The sequence below is a fragment of the Hemiscyllium ocellatum genome, chromosome 14 (assembly GCF_020745735.1).
Source record: "Hemiscyllium ocellatum isolate sHemOce1 chromosome 14, sHemOce1.pat.X.cur, whole genome shotgun sequence".
NCBI classification, from domain to species: Eukaryota; Metazoa; Chordata; class Chondrichthyes; order Orectolobiformes; family Hemiscylliidae; genus Hemiscyllium; species Hemiscyllium ocellatum.
This window is the reverse complement of record NC_083414.1, coordinates 72,736,754-72,759,108: the sequence shown is the minus strand read 5'-3', so window position 1 is coordinate 72,759,108 and position 22,355 is coordinate 72,736,754. Positions and strand designations below refer to the sequence as shown.

Below are 22,355 nucleotides of genomic sequence, written 5' to 3'. Positions count from 1 at the left end.
TGTTTATCATGACATCAACAAGTAATGAATACAGGGACCAAATATATTCATTATACAGGGCAGTAACTCGAGGGGAAATGGTCATACAGGGAAGTATCTTCAGGATAATAGTTACACATGACAGAACCTCAGAGTAATGGTCACACAAAGCAACAGCTCCAGCGACACCAAATGCATTAGTACTTCTCAGACACTATAAAACAAATTGTGAGCTTCCAAAATACCAATCGAGTTGCTGTCTAATTGACAAAGTGCAAGTGTGGTATTGATTTAATTCACAGCTTTGTTCCATACTTGTGAAAGAGCTAGTTTGCTCTAATGTATAGATTACTTTGATTCATCCAATCATCTGCTTTAATCAATTAATAAATTAGTGTGAGATTCTACTCGAACAGCTAGAGCAGTTCAGCCCCAGGGATTTTGCTGGGAATCAGGTTTAGATGAAGATTGATGGAGATCAGGCTTGCAAGAGCCATATCTATAGATGGAGACAGGGCCTAGGGTATGGGCGCCATGAGTTTAAAAGTACAGGAGAATGTTTTCTGGGGAGAATGATGAACCAAGCAATTCACAGATGGAGAGATAGGAACTGAAGGAAAAGTAGATGAGGCTCTCTGGTGACTAGTGCTGCTCTGTGAGCTCAGTGGTCACATGTTCGTGTTCTATTAGAACACTGGATCCTTTACATCTCAGACCACATTGATCTGCAGCCTTATCATTATTTACAGTGTAAAAATACATTGTTTAACAGTTATTAAGAAGTCTGAATTGAGCTTGTATTAAGGCACAAAGAACTCAGGCCAGAATATACAATCAAACATTGGACACATCAGTCTAAAGTACAACGTATTTTTCTCAAACTAATCAGTTAATTTGACATGAGGCTTGGACTTGGTCTGAGCCTGTGAGTGACTTAGGCATCAAGATAGCTGCTTGGCCCAAAACAAAACCTGTCAGAAATGAAGAAAGATACTAGCTGTCACTTTGATAAGCTGCTGTTATGCTGCAAGGAATCTACAAAGACAACACAATTGTCAAGCAGAGGGTGTTCAATGCCTTAATTATGGCAGTGTTGATCACTTTCAACAAGTTTGCAGTAAAGTCTTCTTAAACTAAGTCACACAGATCACTTGCAGAGAAAAGAAGCATTCAGTAAATTGAACAAGATGATGACGACATGAAAGTGTGATGATGCTGTCACATTAGAAAAGTTATTTTGCCTGGGTTTTTTTTAAAAGAGGTTGTAAAGGTGAAGGTGTCGAACTGACTACTGGGGAATACCTACCAACTTAGGTTATCTCCAGGTTAGACCTTTAGGTTTTTTTTATATAAAAGTTGGAACAATGGAAGCAGCCTGAATTGGAGCGGCCAGTTCTCACAGACCAGGCTTTCTAGTTTAGGGTGTAGGTTTGCTCGCTGAGCTGTAGGTTTGATATCCAGACGTTTCATTACCTGGCTACGTAACATCATCAGTGGCAACCTCCAAGTGAAGCAAAGCTGTTGTCTTCTGCTTTCTATTTATATCTTTATCCTGTGGTTTGTGGTGATGTCATTTCCCGTTCGTTTTCTGAGGGGTTGATAGATGGCATCTAGATCTATGTGTTTGTTTATGGCGTTGTGGTTGGAGTGCCAGGCCTCTAGGAATTCTCTGGCATGTCTTTGCTTAGTCTGTCCCAGGATAGGTGTGTTGTCCCAGTCGAAATGGTGGTTTTTTTTTCATCCGTGTGTAGGGCTACGAGGGAGAGAGGGTCGTGTCTTTTTGTGGCTAGCTGGTGTTCGTGTATCCTGGTGGCTAACTTTCTTCCTGTTTGTCCTACGTAGTTTTTGTGGCAGTCCTTGCACAAAATTCCATGCAAGGACTGCCACAAACACTATGTAGGACAAACAGGAAGAAAGTTAGCCACCAGGATACACGAACACCAGCTAGCCACAAAAAGACACGACCCTCTCTCCCTCGTAGCCCTACACACGGATGAAAAAAAACCACCATTTCGACTGGGACAACACACCTATCCTGGGACAGACTAAGCAAAGACATGCCAGAGAATTCCTAGAGGCCTGGCACTCCAACCACAACGCCATAAACAAACACATAGATCTAGATGCCATCTATCAACCCCTCAGAAAACGAACGGGAAATGACATCACCACAAACCACAGGATAAAGATATAAATAGAAAGCAGAAGACAACAGCTTTGCTTCACTTGGAGGTCGCCATTGATGATGTTACCTAGCCAGGTAATGAAACGTCTGGATAAGAAACCTACAACTCAGCGAGCAAATCTACACCCTAAACCTCAACCTGAGCTACAAACCTTCACAAACCTTGCTTTCTAGTTTTTTTTAGTTTTAGTCGTCAGAAGTTGTTTGGGGTCCCAGAAGACTTGGAGCTTCAGTGAATGATTTGTTTTTCTCCTGGATTGGAGAATTGCATGTGAGAATCTGTGTCTGAACTTACCTTTTTGCCAAGGGGTGTGTTTATAGGATGTTACTATAATTGGTACTGTAACTGTTACGTGGTTAAGTTTTCCAAAAGCTAAGTTATTCAAAATTCTTCTTTCTTTTGTTTGTATTTCAACTATAGTGTTTAAATAAATAGTGTTTTGCTTAACGTTGAGTAGTTTAATCAGTCACATAACATCCGGAACATGCACTTCATATCTACCTTTAAAATATTTTAAGTTTAGGCAATAGAAATTTGATGGGGGTCTGATCTGGCCCATAAACATATTGGAGGCTTATCTAGGATCAAAATCTATACTTCCAAGTTGGGTTTAGGATTGTTGGACCCAAAGGCTGTGTGTGATAGGTGTTAGTGCCTTTTGTTTCAGGTGTTAATTTTGTATGGTTTAAACAGGATGTGCTTTGGTCGTAATGGTTCATTCAGTAACTAAGAGTTCTCTTGGGGGGGGAAGAAGTGACTTCCGGAGTTTTACAAAAATGTGAGCAAGGCAAAGCTGTTGGAACTGACAGACAAGCTAGAGTTGGGTTTGCCTTTGTCTGTGAGAAATGGAGAGGTAATTGCAGCTATAGCTCGACATTTAAATTTACTGGAAATGCCTTTGGAATCTTTAGAAAAGGTTAGAATTCAATTGCAGATGAAGTAACTTGAACATGAAAAGGAAATGAAACAGTTTGTCCATCATTACGATTAAAAGCAGAGGAAAAAGAAAAGGAGAGGAAGGCCCTAGCCGGAGAAAGAGAGAGAAGAAAATCAGAAGGAGGGAGAAGAAAAACAGAAAGAGAGAGAGTTTGAACTTCAGAAGTTGGCAATTAGAGAGGAAGGTCAATTTAAAAGGGTAGAGATGAAAGTGGGCTTAGTGATGGTGATGACAAGCATTGTAGTCAAAGGCCTGGTAGAGATCTGTTTAAATATGTCCAAACACTGGCTAAATTTGACAGGAAGGATGTACAAGCCTTTTTCATTTCATTTAAGAGAGTGGCTAAACCAATGAAGTGACTGGTGACCACGTGAGTTTTACTGATCCATATAAAGTTGGTAGGTAGAGTTAGTGAGGTATTTGCATCACTATCAGAGGAGGTATTTGGGAGTATGACGAGGTGAAGAAAGCCTTCTTAAGTGCATATGAGCTAGAGAGGAACCTACAGATGTTTAAGGAATCTAGGAAGGGACGCTGGTCAAACGTACATCGAGTTTGAAAGGATCAAACAAAGCAATTTTGATAGGTAGGGAAGGCCACTGAAAATAGATCAAACATATGATGTTCTTAGACACATCTTTATTTTGGAGGAGTTCAAAAATTCATTTCCTAAAGTACTGAGAACTCATGTGGAAGAGCAGAGAGCTAAAACTGCAACATTAGCAGCTGAAAAAGCTAATGATTATAGTTGGTTCATTAGTCAAAGTTAGGCTTCTGATATCAATTTCAATCTGTGAGGGATAGAAATTGAGGAAAAGAGAAATCCTCAGGTGGTAACAGAAAAGAAGGTCTCATCCAAGATAATAAAGATATTTATCAAAGGTTTAAAGGAAACTTATGAAGGGGTAAGAGGAGGGAAAAAAAAGCTCAGGAGTTTTCACTGCAATAAAGTAGGCCACATGAAGTCACAGTGTTGGTGGTTTAGAAAAAACACATGGAAAACCGGTATAGGAAAACAGGATAAGGCAGTGAATTTTGTTGAAGTGGCAAAGGAAATCATAGTGGAAGCTAAAAGGCTGCATCAGAATGTGCAACCTGGTCAGAGGTTGGTTGAGAAGAAAGTGTCAGATCTTCTTAAACCAGTTACTTGTGAGGGTAAGGTTTACTCGCATATGCCAGGGGGACCAGGTAAAGAAATTACATTTTAAAGAGCTGCAGGAGCATGTCAATCCTTGATGTTGTAAGATGACGAGATGTGTAATTCAGAAGGACTATTGCCAGAAAAAGTAGTAATATGTGGAATTCGTGGTGAGACATAAAGTGCTCCATTATGTAAAGTGAGGTTGGCGTATCTGGTGAAAAGTGGAGAAATCGTGGTAGGAGTACTGAGGAAGTCTAAGCTCCAGTTTGTCCATGGTAATGATATAGCTGGATCACAGATAGAAATGCCACTTACTGTGGTTGAAAAGCCAGTGAAAAACCAGGCAGCTGAGGTATTTTTCCTGACTGTGTGATAACAAAGTCAAAAAGCCACGCCATGAAGCAGAAGGATAAATCAAAGAATAAAGATAAGGGAAGTTGAAGTAGAATTATCAGAGACGATGTTTGATCAAATGGTTGAGACAAAACAAGAACAGTTGGAGGACAAAGTGGATAGTTTTGGTTTAGAGAAATTAACTAAGTTACAACAGAAATATTAAAGTTGATGCACTTCTATCAAAAAGCATACACAGAAGAAGAATCTGAGTGTATTCCAGAATGTTACTATTTTAAAAATGACGTCTTGATGAGGAAATTGAGACCATCATGTTGAATATGACAGATGAGAAAAAGGCAGAGATTCATCAAGTTTTATTACCAGTGGATTATAGAAAGGAGGTGTAGCGGGGAGCACATGAATTACCAGTAGGAGGTTATTTAGGATCAAAGGAAACTCCAGTCAAAATACAAAAATTTTTTTTTTGGCTTGGTCTGCAGATTAAGGATGCAGTTGAATTTTGCCAGAAGTGTCATACATGTGAGATAATTTGAAAATCTCAGGCAGTGATAAAACTAGCACCTTTACTACTCATTCCTACATTTGAGGAACCTTTTACAAGGGTTTTAATTGATTGGATAGGACCCTTATCTAAAACAAAAAGTAGGAATCAGTATTTGTTAACAATAATGGACATGTCCGCTAGATTTCCAGAGGCCATTTCATAATGCAATATCACAGCGAAAAGGATTGTTGAACAGTTCTTCAAATTTTTCACTCGATACGGACTACAAACAGAGATACAATCAGATCAAGGGTAAAATTTTACATCAAAATTAGCAGACAAGTTACAAATAGCTTAGGAATAAAAGTATTCAAACCTACTGTGTACCATCCAGAATTGCACGGTGGCATTAAACTTTAAAGACCATGTTGAGGGCTTATAGTCAAGACTATTCAGATGATTAGGGTAAAGGAATTCCATTTGTACTTTTTTGCAAATAGGAATGCACCAAAAAATCTACTAAATGCAGTCCATTTGAATTAGTTTTTGGGCATGAAGTGAGAGGACCACTGAAATTAATTAAGGAGAAATTGGTAAGTCAGAATTCAGAGACCACATATTTGGACTGTGTTAAATTTTAGGAACAGGTTAAATAGAGCATGTGAGTTGACTACACAGCATTTTAAAGTAGCACAGCATATGATGAAACAGAAAGCAGACAAGAAATGAAAAACTCACAATTTTACTAATGGAGAAAAAGGTTAGCATCACTTCCAGTAATAGGTGAACCTTTAAAAGCAAGGTTTAGTGGACCTTATCAAATCAAAAGGAAATTGAGTGAGGTGAATTATTTGATAAGAATGCCAGATAGAAAGAAACCTTACAAAGTGTGCCATATGAATATGCTCAAAAGGTATTTTGACGGGGAAGGAAAGCAAAAGGAGAATGTGTTATTGATCACAACACCAAGTGAAGAACCAAGTTCAGAGGATACTAGTTGGGCATTCCTCAAATTAACTTGGACAATGGGGAAGTCGGCAAACAAAATTATTGAATTACTTTCTAGAGGAAAACTGAAATGACTTGAAGGAGTTATTACTATCACATGGGAAGATATGGGAATAAGCTGGGAAGTACTAATCTAATTACACATGATGTAGATACAGAAAATGCCGTTCCAATTAAACAACATCTTTACAGAGTTAACCCTCTAAAGTTGGCACTTCAAAAAGAGATTGAAAGCATGCTCAAAGACAACATAATCAAAGTTGCAGTGACTGGAGCTCACCCATAGTAGTGGTGCCACAACCAGACAGTACTCAAAGATTATGTGTGAACTATTGCAAAGTCAATGCAGTTACAAAATCTAATTATACCTTATTCCACGTTTGGAAGACTGCATCGAGAAGGTGGCACAAGTAACTTGTATTTCTAAGTTGGACTTGCTCAGAGGACACTGGCAGGTACCTTTGTCCAAAAGAGCGAAGACAGTTTTGGCTTTTGTAACACTGAATGGACTGTACCAATTTAAAGACATGCCATTTAGTATGGAAAATGCGGCAGCCACATTTCAAAGATTAACCAACAAAGTCATTTCTGGATTACTCAATTGTGTGGTGTACATCGATGATCTGGTGATTTTTAGTCACACATGGAAGGAATATTTGCAATATTTTTTTGGAATTGCTTGACTGACTTTGGGAGGCAGACTTGGTAAATTCGCAAAAGCCTAAGTCATATTCCTGGGTTATATTATCAGATATGGACAAATGGCCCCATGGAATGTGAAAACAAAGGTTATTGGGGAGTTTCCCATACTAATGACGAAGAGAGCAGTACTACAATCTTTGGGTTCCTGGGATTGAGTGGGATTATCAGACACTCGCACCAAAGTTTAGCAGTGTGTCTACTCCACTAATGGCTTATTGAAGAAGTGCAGAAAATTTCAGTGGATGGCGGACTGTAAGAAGGCATTTGAGAGTCTGAAAATTGTGTTAACCACTGTCACACCTAATTATGCAAAGCCATTCAAGGTGGCTGTTGATATGAGTGATGTGGGTGTTGTTGCTATACTCCTACAAGAAGACATTGAGAAGATAGAATGACCCAGCAGGTATTTTTTCCAGAAAACTGAATATTCATCGACAGAAATATTCCACGGCTGAGAAGGAAGCCTTGAGTTTGGTGTTGGTGTTACAAAATTTCAACATTTATATTGCCAGCAATGTGTCTGAGACAATTGTATATACTGATCACAATGCCTTAAAGCTTTTGGAGAAATTTAAGGACAAAAATTCCAGACTACTGAAATAGGAGCTTATTACTGCAGCCATTCAATGTGACAAAGGGGCTATGTTCTGAAAGCTTGTGATTTCAAATAAACCTGTTGGATTATCACCTGGTGTCATGTGACTTCTAAATTTGAAAATTATATCTGTGGCAGGACATGAAAACTTAATTGTTGACACATTATCACGATGCTGATGAAGAAAAATAGAGGCATTTTGTGGTGGGAGTAAATGGATTTAAATAGAACGTAGAAGTGAATGTTCACCTGCTTGGAGTCAATGTAATTATATGTATATTGTAGGGTACTACTAGAGAACTAAGGGCTTTAAAATGAAGCTACCTTTGTACATTAATGGTTTATTTTAAGGGGGAGATGTGATGATGCAGCCACTTTAGAAAGATTATTTTATCCTGGGTTTTTTTTGAAGAGAGGTTGTAAAGGCAGAGGTGCCAAACTGAACACTGGCGACAAACTGAGTAAACAGCTTTGGAGGCCTTTAAAAAATAGTTGGAACAATGGACATGGAACATCCATGGGGACCAAATTTGCACCCCAATATGCCAACATCTTCAAGCACAGGTTCGAACAAGACTTCTTCTCTATGCTGGACCTCATTATACACCAGATACATTGACGACTTTTTTTTTCCTCTGGACCCAGACATGGAGTTACTGATAAAACTACACACTGATCTCAACAATTTTCATCCCACCATCAAACTCACCATGGACTACTCTTGACTATTTGTCTCATTCTTGGACACATGCATCTCCATCAAGGATGGGCACCCCAGCACCACACTCTACTGCAAACCCACAGACAACCTCACAATGCTACACTTCTCCAGCTTCCACCCAAAACATATCCAAACAGCCATCCCCTAAGGACAGATGAGGAGGAACGTGACAGGCACCTGGAAGTACTCAGGGATGCCCTCATAAGAACGGGGTACGATGCTCAACTCATCGACCGCCAGTTCCGATGGGCCACAGCAAGGAACCGTAATAACCTCCTCAGGAGACAGACACGTGCTGCAACCGACAGGGTACCCTTCATTGTCCAGTACTTCCCAGGAGCCAAAGAACTATGCCATGTTCTTCGTGACCTGCAACACATTATCAATGAGGATGAGCACCTCACCCAGACCTTCCCCACACCTCCACTGCTTGCCTTTAATCGACTGCCAAACCTCAAACAGATCATTGTTCGTAGCAAACTGCCCGGCTCTCAGGACAACTCCATACAACCTTGTCACGGTAGACACTGCAAGACATTTCAGAGTGTGGACACGGATACCACCATTACGCGTGGGTACATCTCCCACCATGTACGTGGTAGGTACCTCGTGCAACTCAGCCTATCTATATGCTGCAGGCAATGATGCCCTGAGGCATGGTACCTTGGTGAAACCGAGCAGAGGCTACAGCAACGGATGAACGGATGGTTTGTTGCCTCCCGGGTGCCAGGGTCCGAGACGTCTCGGACCGTGTCTTCAGAATCCTTAAGGGGGAGGGTGCGCAGCCAGAAGTTGTGGTACACATTGGCACCAATGACATAGGTAGGAAGAGGGGTGGGGAGGTCATTCAAGAGCTCAGGGAGTTAGGCTGGAAGCTAAAAGCTAGGACAGACAGAGTCATCATCTCTGGGTTATTGCCGATGCCACGTGACAGTGAGGCAAGGAATAGGGAGAGAGTGCAGTTGAACACGTGGCTGCAAGGATGGTGTAGGAGGGAAGGCTTCAGGTATTTGGACAATTGGACTGCATTCTGGGGAAGGTGGGACCTGTACAAACAGGACGGGTTGCACCTGAACCAGAAGGGCACCAATATCCTGGGGGGTACGTTTGCTAGCACTCTTCGGGGGGGGTTTAAACTAATTTGGCAGGGGGATGGGATCCGGACTTGTAGTCCAGCAAGTAAGCTAGCTGTTTGTCAGGATGTCCAAGAATGTAGGGAGGCTGTGGAGAAGGTAGCACTGACAGGGAATACTTGCAGACACAGAGATGGGTTCAAGTGTGTATACTTCAACGCAAGGAGTATCAGAAATAAGGTGGGTGAACTTAAGGCATGGATCGGTACCTGGGACTACGATGTTGTGGCCATCACGGAAACGTGGATAGATGTGGGACAGGAATGGTTGTTGGAGGTTCCTGGTTACAGATGTTTCAGTAAGATTAGGGAGGGTGGTAAAAAAGGAGGGGGTGTGGCATTGCTAATTAGAAATGGTATAACGGTTGCAGAAAGGAAGTTTGAGGGGGATCTGCCTTTGGAGGTAGTATGGGCTGAAGTCAGAAATAGGAAAGGTGCAGTCACCTTGTTGTGTGTTTACTATAGGCCCCCCAATAGCAGCAGAGATGTGGAGAAACAGATTGGGAAACAGATTTTGGAAAGGTGCAGAAGCCACAGGGCAGTAGTCATGGGCGACTTCAACTTCCCAAATATTGATTGGAAGCTCTTTAGATCAAGTAGATTGGATGGGGCGGTGTTGTGCAGTGTGTCCAGGAAGCTTTTCTAACTCAGTATGTAGATTGTCCAACCAGAGGGGAGGCCATATTGGATTTGGTACTCGGTAATGAACCGGGACAAGTGATGGGCTTGTTAGTGGGTGAACATTTTGGTGACGGTGACCACACTTCTGTGGCTTTCACCTTGGTTATGGAGAGAGATAGGTGCGCACAACAGGGTAGATCGTACAATTGGGGGAAGGGAAATTACGACGCTGTAAGACAGGATTTGAGGAGCATAAGTTGGGAGCATAGGCTGTCAGGGAAGGATGTGGTGGAAATGTGGAACTTTTTCAAGGAGCAGATACGACGTGTCCTTGATATGTATGTACCTATCAGGCAGGAAAGAAATGGTCGTGTGAGGGACGTTGAATGTCTAGTAAAGAGGAAGAAGGAGGCTTACATAAGGTTGAGGAAACAGGCAGTGGAGGGATATAGGATAGCCAGAAGGGACCTGAAGAAAGGGATTAGGAGAGCTAAGAGAGGGCATGAAAAATCCTTGGCGGATAGGATCAAGGATAACCCCAAGGCATTTTATGCGTATGTGAAAAACATGAGAATGACGAGAACAAGGGTAGGTCCGATCAAGGACAGTAGTGGGAGATTGTGTATTGAGTCGGAAGAGATAGGAGAGGTCTTGAATGAGTACTTTTCTTCAGTATTTATGAACGAGAGGGACCGTATTGTTGAAGAGGAGAGTGTGAAACGGACTGGTAAGCTAGAAGAGATACTTGTTAGGAAGGAAGATGTGTTGGACATTTTGAACAACTTGAGGATAGACAAGTCCCCCGGGCCTGACGGGATATATCCTAGGATTATGTGGGAAGCAAGAGAGGAAATTGCAGTACCGTTGGCAATGATCTTTTCGTCTTCACTGTCAACGGGGGTGGTACCAGGGGACTGAAGAGTAGCGAATGTTGTGCCCCTGTTCAAAAACCCTGGGAATTACAGGCCAGTTAGTCTTACTTCTGTGGTAGGCAAAGTAATGGAAAGGATACTGAGGGATAGGATTTATGAGTATCTGGAAAGACACTGCTTGATTAGGGACAGCCAGCATGGATTTGTGAAGGGTAGGTCTTGCCTTACAAGTCTTATTGAATTCTTTGAGGAGGTGACCAAGCATGTGGATGAGGGTAGAGCAGTGGATGTAGTGTACATGGATGTAAGTAAGGCATTTGATAAGGTTCCCCATGGTAGGCTTATGCGGAAAGTCAGGGGGCATGGGATAGAGGGATATTTGGCCAATTGGATAGAAAACTGGCTAACCGGTCGAAGTCAGAGAGTGGTGGTAGATGGTAAATATTCAGCCTGGAGCCCAGTTACAAGTGGAGTTCCGCAGGGATCAGTTCTGGGTCCTCTGCTGTTTGTAATTTTTTAATGACTTGGATGAGGGAGTCGAAGGGTGGGTCAGTAAATTTGCAGATGATACGAAGATTGGTGGAGTTGTGGACAGTGAGGAGGGCTGTTGTCGGCTGCAAAGGGACTTAGATATGATGCAGAGCTGGGCTGAGGAGTGGCAGATGGAGTTCAACCCTGCCAAGTGTGAGGTTGTCCATTTTGGAAGAACAAATAAGAATGCGGAATACTGGGTTAACGGTAGGGTTCTTAGTCAGGTGGAGGAACAGAGGGATCTTGGGGTCTATGTACATAGATCTTTGAAAGTTGCCACTCAGGTGGATAGAGCTTGTAAGAAGGCCTATGGTGTATTAGCGTTCATTAGCAGAGAGATTGAATTCAAGAGTCGTGAAGTGATGTTGCAGCTGTACAGGACCTTGGTAAGGCCACATTTGGAGTACTGTGTGCAGTTCTGGTCGCCTCACTTTAGGAAAGATGTGGAAGCTTTGGAGAGGGTGCAGAGAAGATTTACCAGGATGTTGCCTGGAATGGAGAATAGGTCGTACGAGGACAGGTTGAGAGTTCTCGGCCTTTTCTCGTTGGAACGGCAAAGGATGAGGGGTGACTTGATAGATGTTTATAAGATGATCAGAGGAATAGATAGAGTAGACAGTCAGAAACTTTTTCCCCAGGTACAGCAGAGTATTACAAGGGGACATAAATTTAAGGTGAAGGGTGGAAGGTATAGGGCAGATGTCAGGGGTGGGTTCTTTACCCAGAGAATGGTGGGGCCATGGAATGCGCTGCCCGTGGGAGTGGTAGAGTCAGAATCATTGGCGACCTTTAAGCGGCAATTGGATAGGTACATGGATGGGTGCTTAATCTAGGATAGATGTTCGGCACAACATCGTGGGCCGAAGGGCCTGTTTTGTGCTGTATTGTTCTATGTTCTATGTTCTAACGGGCGCTGCACAACAATCAACAGACAGGAGTCTTCCCTCCCAGTTGGAAACACTTCAGCGGTCCAGGATCTTCGACTTCGGACCGTCGGGTGACCTTCCTCCAAGGCGGACTTCGGGACAGGCAGCAGCAAATAGTGGCCCAGCAGAGGCTGATAGCTAAGTTCAGTAGCCATAGGAAGGGCCTCAACTGGGACCTTGGGTTCATGTCACATCACAGGTGACCACACTATACACACACACACACACACACACACACACACACACACACACACACTTGTGGGCTGAATTTGTACTTGCAGAGTTACATTATACTTTGCTCAAAAACCGCATGAATCCATGTAAGACTCTGTTAGCTCATTTTTTAGATTAGAATCCGTCTAAACATTATGGCACAGACAACAGAACACAGGGGGCTAACACTTTCAACATATTATCTGGGCTGACACCAATTGTTTCAGTTAACCCGAGAATGAAACTTTTAAAAAAACATTTTGTGATTTACATATGAAAGAAATTAAACTATCATGGCCATTCTAACAGATAAGAAACTTAACAATCAAGGTATTTTTCAATGTATAATTTTAGTTACATCACACTGTAAACTTTTGCTATAAATTCTATGTCTTACAATTGTGTCCTCCACAGCCACCTGATAAAGGAGCAGCGCTCCAAAAGCTAGTGTGCTTCCAATTAAACCTGTTGGACTATAACCTGGTGTTGTGTGATTTTTAACTTGGAACAATGGAAGCAGCTTGAATGGGAGTGGCCAGTTCTCACTGACCAAGCTTTCTGTTTTTTTTCAGTTTTAGTAGTCAGAAGCTGTCAGAGCTTCAGTGAACGATTCCTAGCTGCTACTTTTTCTGATGCTGTTTCCTTCTGGATTGGAGAATTGAATGTAAGAATCTGTCTGAATTGACCTTTTTGCAAAAAGGGTGTGTTTATGGAATGTTATTACATTGGAACAGTTAATTAGTAACCGATATTGTATCTTTTATTTGGTTAAGTTTTCCAATAGTTAAGTTATTCTAAATTCCTCTTACTTTTGTTTGTGTTTTAATAATTTGTTTTGCTTAACATTGAGAAGTTTGACCAGTCACATCACATCTGGAACATACACTTCACATCGACCTCTAAAATAAGACAAAGTTAGGATCTAGGAAACATTCTTAAAATATTTTGAGGGGTTCTGCTCTGGTCAATAACACATTTCCCCCTGAAGTAAATATCAGCCCTACAACACAAAATGATCAGACGGACTAAATTAATTGGTCAGTAATTTTGGAAATTTTGAATTTTTACAATAATTTATTCCTTGGCTAAGGAGCAACAATTACTGTGAAGCATAGAGTTTAGGGTAGCTTCTCACTGTATGCCTTCAACTATCAAAAGGTTCAGGGAGGTCACATCTTTCCCGTTAAAGGACATTTTGAAGTAACACTTAACTGCAAAGATAAAGTCATTAAGGAGCCTATTTATGTATGGCAGAATCAGAACAAATCCTTGTTGTGTTAGCAAGTATATGTCCATGTCTTCTACAGTGGTGACCAGATGTTCCAACCCAGACTGAAAATATTCTATATTAAGATGATGCGACATTCAACTCTGTGACGAAGTGTCGTAGCCATATAATTACAGTTCGCTTTGTGAGGCTTTACCTCAGCCTTTTCAGGTGGGGAGGCTTTTCTCTAAAGAAGACTGGGCATCATTTTGTGAAGATTTCCCACAGCTTTTTCAGCCCATTAAAATTCCATGCTAAGAAGACAATAATATTTTGCGAGAAATTTTTCTCAGCATTTTCAAAAATTTCATTAGTGCTGCGAATCCTTTCCAGTCGGATTAACAAAGGACAAATTTCTTTCATATTCAAGATTTCTAACCAGAAGACGCACACAGGATGAAGCTAATAACATGCTATTATCAAGCCGAGGTTGACCTTCTACCGAAGTAGATCAGTGGTACTGGATTCCTCAGTTACTGATACAATATATCAAGACTTCTCTTTTACTCTTCCAGATCAGAATTCTTCCACCTAGTCTGGAGGTTAAGCCAATCTGTGTGATGGCAATGCAAATGATGAAGCACTACATACTGAAGACCTGATGGAATTTTAATACTTTCAGCTGCAGGGGTGATCACTGTAGCGTTTAGTTTGGTAGCACGTAGGATATGCCTCCTGAGTTTGTCCTAGAATGCAGGAGACAGGAACCTCTGCACATGCAGAAAAATGTTTTAGCAGGATTGATGCATGAAAATGATGTCCTACTTCGAAATGAGATCCTAAAGTGTTTTTTTTTGTTTTATCTAGTGATTCAGAGGTGCTGTTGGATGTGACAGTTGGAAATCCTCAACTTCCGTTATTCTCTTTTCGTCCTGAATGTTACAAAGAGGTTCCAGCTGCAGTCTTAGCAGTCCTGCCTCTGACTCTTCCTGGTAAAGCAACAATCTCTGAGGAGGTTTTCATTGATTCTTTGCAGTCCTGGTGAGAGTCTTTGGAAGGAATTCATCTCTGATTTGCAATCTTCCCAATGATTCACTCGTATCTTACAATCGAAAATATGGTGCAGGAATCTCAAGAATCTCGTGCTTCCTGCAGATGAAATTAAATGGTTATCTTCCTCAGCTCTTCTTTGACAGTATAGTTTCACTATTCAACAAGTCTTTCATTGTCAGATCTTCTCTTTACTAGAAGGCACCATGAAAGAGATACAAGTAATCAGCGCCCGCTCAAGAAGTCTTAAAGAGCATTTGCCTCCTTTTCTGATGCAGTCACTTACTAGTCTTTTTAGTGTAATGAGCTTCAGAATATTGTTAGAAATCTTGTTCTTTTAGTTTCAGCTGCTGTAAGCACAGTTCCTGAGCAGCTTTCCAGCCATTGTCTTCTTATGTCATTTTACTGACTAGTTCAGAAGGGATTCTGAGATTCCTGGATCACTTTACTCTTTATTCATTCACAGAATGTGGGCATTGTTGCTTGGGCCAGCACTCACTGCTCACCATAAATGCCCTTGAGAAGGTGCTAATGAGCTGCCTATTTGTGAAAAATGGACTTGCTAGGAGATGGGTGGAGTTAAAAATCCATTCAGCTGAGTCTTAAGGAGAATATCCTTAGTTAAACATTTTAGCTAATAATTTTATGAAAGTTCTTTTAGTCAGAAACTTGAAAGATACCTGGGTAGGGGAGCAGTGATACGGATTGATGAATATGTAAATGTGTATTGAGTTAAGCTGGAGGTCACTGTGAGGTCAGTGGTCATGCACTAGTGTTTTATGTTGGATCCCACACAGCTCAGAGCATGTTGCTCTGTAGCATTACCATCGAGTACAGCATTATAACAAACATTGTTCAATAGTCTCTGAGAAGTTTGCCCTGATTTGTCTTAAGGTCTGAATCCACACAACAACACAATCAAACAACAGCCTTATGTTGTGGAGATATTTCCAGTGCTTCTGAGGCTGTGCAGAACAATAATGGCTGATGGGACTGTGTGGGAATTGGTACTTCGTATGGGCCTGATACTGTGCATTTACCATATCCTTCTCTTTTTATATATTATTTTGCAAATAAATTACATACGAGCAAGTAAAATTAATCAAAATAATGAAACTAAGCCCTGGGGTATTCTTTCATTTCAAAATTGATAGGAATCTTTGGTGAGCTTTCCCCTATGAGATATATGAGGTGTTAAAATCATAGAATCCCTACAGCATGGAAATAAGCCTTTCAGCTCAACAAGTCCACACTGACCCTGCGAAGAGTAACTCACCCAGACCCATTTCCCCTACATTTACCCTGACTAACGCATTTAACCTACACATGCTCGAACACTATGGGCAATTTAGCTTGGCCAATTCACCTAATCTGCCCATCTGTTGTCTGTGGGAGGAAACCTACACAGACACGGGGAGAACGTGCAAATTCCACACAGACCTGGCCAGTATGGGGATTGATCCCACAACCTTGACGTTATTAGCACCCAATGTTGATCATGAAATAAGCAGCACACTTAATACAAGTCTGATTTAAATAAGGACACAAGTTACATCACTGGGAAACACAGTTTGCTGTGGTAGGTGTTGAAAATCCTTGTTATGTGGTAGAAACAAGCCAAAATGTGATGGGCAGTCATTATTATCCAACCTTAAAGCACCGAGTGTGCCTGAACAAGGGATCACTTACAATTACTCGCCCACCTCTAAACAGACAGTTAGTGTCCATGAATGTTTAATATCCCACCTCTAACATGAAGTAATTTCCCTCTATTTTTCTGTCTGAGATCAAGTCAGACAAGTGCTTGTAGCAGCCTCTCCAGTGTCATGCACATGTAGTTTGCAACTTGTACTTACATTGTAGCGGGGGGTGAGTTTCTTGATGTCATCAAGAGCAACATCAATCCCCATAACTCCGAGCATGAGCTGGTTCTGTAAAAGGAAATGGTCTATATAGAATATGGAAGTGACCAAAGTCTTGGACACAGAGGATATGCAACAGGATCACCTCATCAGCCATGCATTTCACACCCTGCTGGAAACTCCTCTCTAAAGCAGGCCAATCATAACAGTGTATGGGAAACATTTGTTTATGCTCAACATGGACACTGTACTTTACGTGCACAGGGACATGCCATTTGTAATCTATTCAGAGAGCTGGCAAGAACCATTAACCTCCAAGTAGGTACAATGTTTGAGCTCCTTACTTATCCACTCTTACTACTATATCCTTTAGCATGTTGACTTGCAGTGGTACCTGGAAAAATCCCAACAGTTAATGACAGATCTACTCTTTCAGGAACATTGGTGAAATAAGTCAGTGTCTCCAGAAACTGAGCAAAACCATATCGAGGATTAGAGAGGCCAACAAATCAGTACAGAGGTTTTGGTAAAATCTAAACTGTGCAGTTTGCCAGCACTGCAAAGGAGTCTCTCCATTCTTTATGATACTGACTTATCTGCAGTGTTACTTGGAGCCAAATGAGAGGCTGGATGAACAATTAGCAACAGCTTTCTTGAACATTGAAGGCGGTCTTGTCATATGATAGACAACAACATGTGGTAATGTGTTATATGGTGAGTAGGAAATGACCAGGAAATGGGAATAATTTTGTCATATCCGCCTATCACTCTGTTCATATAGGGTCATTAAACTGAAAGATTGGCATACATATTCAAACCACATACCTGCTGGCCATTCTCCACAGTGACATTGAAAACTGGCATTGTTCCTGTAATCACCAGCTCAAGGCTCTAGGTAAAGCAAATCAGATTCATCACGTTACATTTCAGTTTTTTGAGCAAGCACTATGATAGTCCTTATTCTCTCTAACAGTCCACATTAAATGGTGATCCTTTTTGAGAGTTGTCTTGAAATCACTTTTCTTGTACTCTTATTACTTACTTCTTGACTGTAATCAGAGAGGACTTTGATCTCAGACTGTGCACCAAACATGCTTGCACACCCTTCCTGCCTCTTCACCTCAGAGTGTTAGTACCTTTGTAGATAATACTGTACGGTGGCAGATATTCAGGGACTGCACTCTAGTTAGTAGAGAGGAGTGAGATATATCAGCACTTCCAAAGCTTGCTAATTAAAAAGTGTACTGCAAAAGCTGTAAACCTTAAATAAAAACTGAAAATGCTGGAAACACTCAACAGGTTAATCAGCATCTGTGTTGAGAGAAATAGAGCTAACTTCTCAGGACTTTCATCAGAATGGGGAAAAGTTACAGATGAACAGATTTTGACCAAAGGGTGAGTGGGATAAAGACAAAAGGAAGGTCTGTCATAGGGTGGAAGGCAGGACAGATCGAATAATGGAAAGGAGAAGCAAATTAAGAGAAAGAGAGAAAGGTGGAAGAATGTTAAGAAAATGAATCAAAATGAAATTGTTAAACACATAAATCAGATTGGGATGTCTGGTCAGCTTGGATGAGTTGGGTGCGTTTCTGTAATGTGTGACTCCATACCCATTGGACTATGTCAGATTTGTTGGTGGGGATGAGTTGGACTGAAGGGTCTGTTTCTGTGCTGTATGACTCTCTGACCATGTTGTGTCCAGAAGGCTTAATTGAAAGAGTGTTTCTGATTGTCAGGCTTACAGTGATCACCACTGAAATAGTACAGCACCTCAAGGACAGAGATGTTAGCAACATGGAGAATTAAAATAAAAGGGTACCAGAGTTTAAGCTTTTGCTTGTAGATTGCACAAAGATGTTCTGCAAAGCAGTCACCTAGTAAGTATTTGATCTTTCCATTGTAGAGGAGAGCATATTGTGAACAGTGATTACATAATATAGATTGAAAACAAGTACAAGTAATTGCTGATTCAGCAGAAAGGAGCATTTGTCAGCATGGAAGATTAGGAGAAAGAAGGTAAAAGGGCACTTGCAACATCTTGTGCACTTGCTTGAAATTTTCTTTTGGCAAGGGGATAGATGTTGGGGGCAATTGAGGTGTGGACCAGACCAGCATTGAAGGAATGGACTCTTTGGAATTCTAAAAAAAGGGAGGGGAAGGTGTGTCTGTATTCACATATGCTGGAAGGGTGGCAGACAACCAGGTTGAGGACTGGCAATTAGGATTCAGGGTTATCTTCGATTGAGAATGTTCCTCAAAATGGGGATGACACTTGCTCGTGGCAACAACCTGTCCATCAGTATTTCAACATATAGAGGTTGTTGGGCTGCAGCAATCACATGGTTCTGGCTGACCAGTAAACTCTTTCCTCTTATCACTTCCAAAGGTGTATCAGAAGGAATTATACATTGTTATGTGAACAAATTGGCTGCTTTATGATACACCTTCTGTGGTCATCAAATCTTGGCATGAGAATTGAAACTGAAACTTCTGGCACAGAAGCTAGCACAACTCCTGCCTGTGGAGTTCAAGGGACTGCAGCTTACAAGGGGTCAGTGAGCTTACAAGGAACATTATTTGACAGCTTATCCCCAGCAATGGAGACAGTGCAAATTAGAAAGGAAGGAATCCTCTACTTTGGGGAGGCCAAAATCAAATTGGAAGATCGCTTTGCAGAGCAGTTCCATTCAGTTTGCATGAATGATCCCCAGCTTCATTTCTCCATTGAGGCTGCCTGACTGGTTGATTGTTTCCAGCTTTTTGTGTATTTGTCTCCGTCAACAGATTACTATTCCACACATGATTCACAAAAGGTTAATAGGATCTTCAACTAAGGAGGCTATCACAGCTAAGCCCAAAGTCCAGATAGATTGAATCTTCAGCAAGGTATCACAAGCAGGAGGACCAGCCAATTTTCCATTTGTCTGCCCAGGGCACCTCAGCTAAAATCAGCTAACTCAGCACTGACATACAGACAAAGCAAAGACTTCTGATTTGATGGTTCACAAAACACAGCTGTAAGCCTCAACATCACTAGGAAGTTTGAAATGTTCCTTTACCATACTTGGCAGCTCAAAATTGGCTGTACTTAGTCTGAAATACTGAAACTTCCCATTGTCAGCACTAGATGAAATTATCAGAAAAATACATCATTGAATCAGACGCCTCATATCCAACCTGTCCTAGCTGACCAAGTTTCCCAAACTAAGCTAGTCCCATTTGCCTGCATTTGACCCATATTCCTCTAAACCTTTCCTATCCATTTACCTATCCAAATATTTTTTAAATTTTGCAACCGTACCTGCATCTACCATTTCCTCTGGCATTTCATTCCACATACAAACCACCATGTGTGAAAAACTTGCCTCTCAAGTCCGTTTTAAATCTTTCTACTCTTACCTTAAGAACATGTTCGTTGGTTTTGAACTCCCCCAACATAGGGAAAAGACCTTTGCTATTCGCCTTATTATTGTCCCTCATGATTTTATAAACCTCTACAAGATCACCCCTCAACCTCCTACTCTCCAATTTAAAAAGTCCCAGGCTATTCAGCCTCTTCTTATAACTGAAATTCTCCAGTGCCGGCAACATCGTGGTAAATCTTTTCCATTTTAATTTTGTGTTGCTTGTGTTAAATGTCCTGTCATAGTATTTGGGCATCACTGGAAACGTCCCTTGACATAAGGAAAGTTATAAGGAAACCACATTGCTGTAGATCTGGAAGGATCTACAGCATAGGGCAAACCAAGGAAGGTGAACAGATTTCCTTCCCTTCCTGACATTACTGGACCAGATAGGCTTTTACACCAATTGCCGATTGCTGTCATGGTCGCCATCACTGACTATAGCTTTATATTCCAGATGAACTGCCATGGTGGAATATGAACCTGTATGCCACAGCATTAGCCTGGACCTCTGGATTACTAGTCCACTGACATCACCGCTGTACCACTGTCACATTCTATTAGCTGTTCCATTGGATGGAACTAGCAGTCAACTGATGAAAACAAATCAATCTTTGTCATAGAAATTAAATAACTTTGTAAACAATTTAAATAAGGAAGCATTTTGAACTTCATGTACACTCCAGCAGCTCAGCCCCATCTGTCACCACATTCCCCAAGTAAATACAGAAATCTATGAGACCTATGATACATATACTATGACACCATGTTATCAGTTTGCCTACAATTTGCTGTGCCAGTTTTTGTGACATATAAAATCTGCCTTCTGCAAATCTTCAACATTTGGTACTGTGCTAGTCTCACTGCATTGTCTCTGCTGCCACATTAGGTACAGGTTACATTGCTATTCAGTTATCTCAGGGTTGTCTTTGTGCCTGTAATTAATTGATCCTTTGGATATGAAGAAAGTTTTGCTCCTCACTGACTGGGAACACCTGACATTACATTTCATTTCAGGACACTTGTGTCATTTTGACTCAGTTGGCTAGATTCCTATTCCTGATACTGAATACTGTGATTACAAGACCTAGTCTTAAGCTTGGACACATACTCTACACTGACAGTATGGTACTGAGGGAGTGATATGCTTCAATGGAAGAGAAAGTGAACTGGGGTGTTAAATGGTGAACAATTCCTCTAGCATTCACGACTAATTTTAACCATGCAACATTCCAAAAGAAAGGAAGATTCCATGTAGACATTTGATCTATATTCCATTCCAAAGTAATCTTACCAAAGCATCCTGATAAACGTTAGTCCATTGAACCTTTTTGGCTTTCTTTCCTGCCATCACCATAGGACGACCAAGAACATCTAAATACTCCTGTAACATGGAAACATGGGCTGCAATAAAATGGCCATCTGGTTCATCTCTGATACAGTTGAAATCATTTCCGATCTTTTCGTAGTATCTTCAAATAGAATAAATCATGCAAATACTTCGATTCCATTCAACAGTGAATGGATAGAATACTGTTCAAAGAAAATTAAACAAAAATATCCTTTGTGTGTTCAACGTGACCTCAGAGACAAAGTAGTGACTGTTGCTATAAACTCTCCTCACTGCATCAGCATTTCATATTCCATCTCCTGAAGAGTTCCTGGGATATTAACCTCTGGGACATGTCTGTTGATGTGAGGGCTAGAGTGATTGATGATTCATAATGTGTGCAGAATTTTCACACTGCAAAGCCATAGAAGTTGTTCGGGAGGAATTTTCTGAAGAAATGAATTCTTAGTGCACACTTATTTTATGGTTTGTCCTGAATGCATGAAACAACAGTTTACTTTATGAAAGCACATTGTCCTCTTGGAAGCCAAATGGAAACACTAAACACAAGCAGCTTTATTGCCGGCCTGTAGTTTCCTGACTCCACTCCTAAAATTGGAATCAAGTCATACACACCAGGTCCAATGTTACCCTTTCTTGGAGAAGGCAAGAAAGGGGACAAGAGGATAAATAATTGGCTGGGTTGGCTCTTCTCATCGTTACTTAAGAGTGTCAACTTGTCACCACCCCAACAGCCTACCCCCTTCACCGGGCAGGAAAAGTGGCTGGATTCCTAAATGGGGAACGAGAGTGACCTTACTGCCAAGTTACGGGTGGAGAAACTCCATTTGCCTCGATTAAAGCTATCCTCCTGCTCTTACCTCAGGCTCCTTGATCCTCCTGTCTCTGCAAACCCCACAGTACGAGAAGCAAAAGATAAAGCCTCACCTTTAAGACGAGGCTCCTACCATTGATCTCTAGGGCCCAGAGGTGCCAGCCTCTGATTGGCCAACAATATTGTTTGTGGGGCAGGTCTCCACTATTGAAGCTTGCAATTGGCAGAGAACCTCATTGATCAGCTCTTAACAAGCTGACTG

The 22,355-nt window shown here is 41.3% G+C and overlaps 1 protein-coding gene across 1 annotated transcript in view; it reads right to left on the bottom strand.

Annotated features, from left to right (window-relative positions):
* The window catches only part of cacna2d2a (calcium channel, voltage-dependent, alpha 2/delta subunit 2a), an 871,148-nt gene that overhangs the window by 77,845 nt on the left and 770,948 nt on the right, over positions 1–22,355 (bottom strand). Inside the window, exons 16-18 of the mRNA XM_060835047.1 lie at positions 21,223–21,312; positions 17,350–17,415; positions 16,519–16,593 (exon numbers count right to left, since the gene is read on the bottom strand). Of these exons, the coding sequence (XP_060691030.1) occupies positions 16,519–16,593; positions 17,350–17,415; positions 21,223–21,312 (231 nt within the window). The remainder of the gene's footprint in view (positions 1–16,518; positions 16,594–17,349; positions 17,416–21,222; positions 21,313–22,355) is intronic.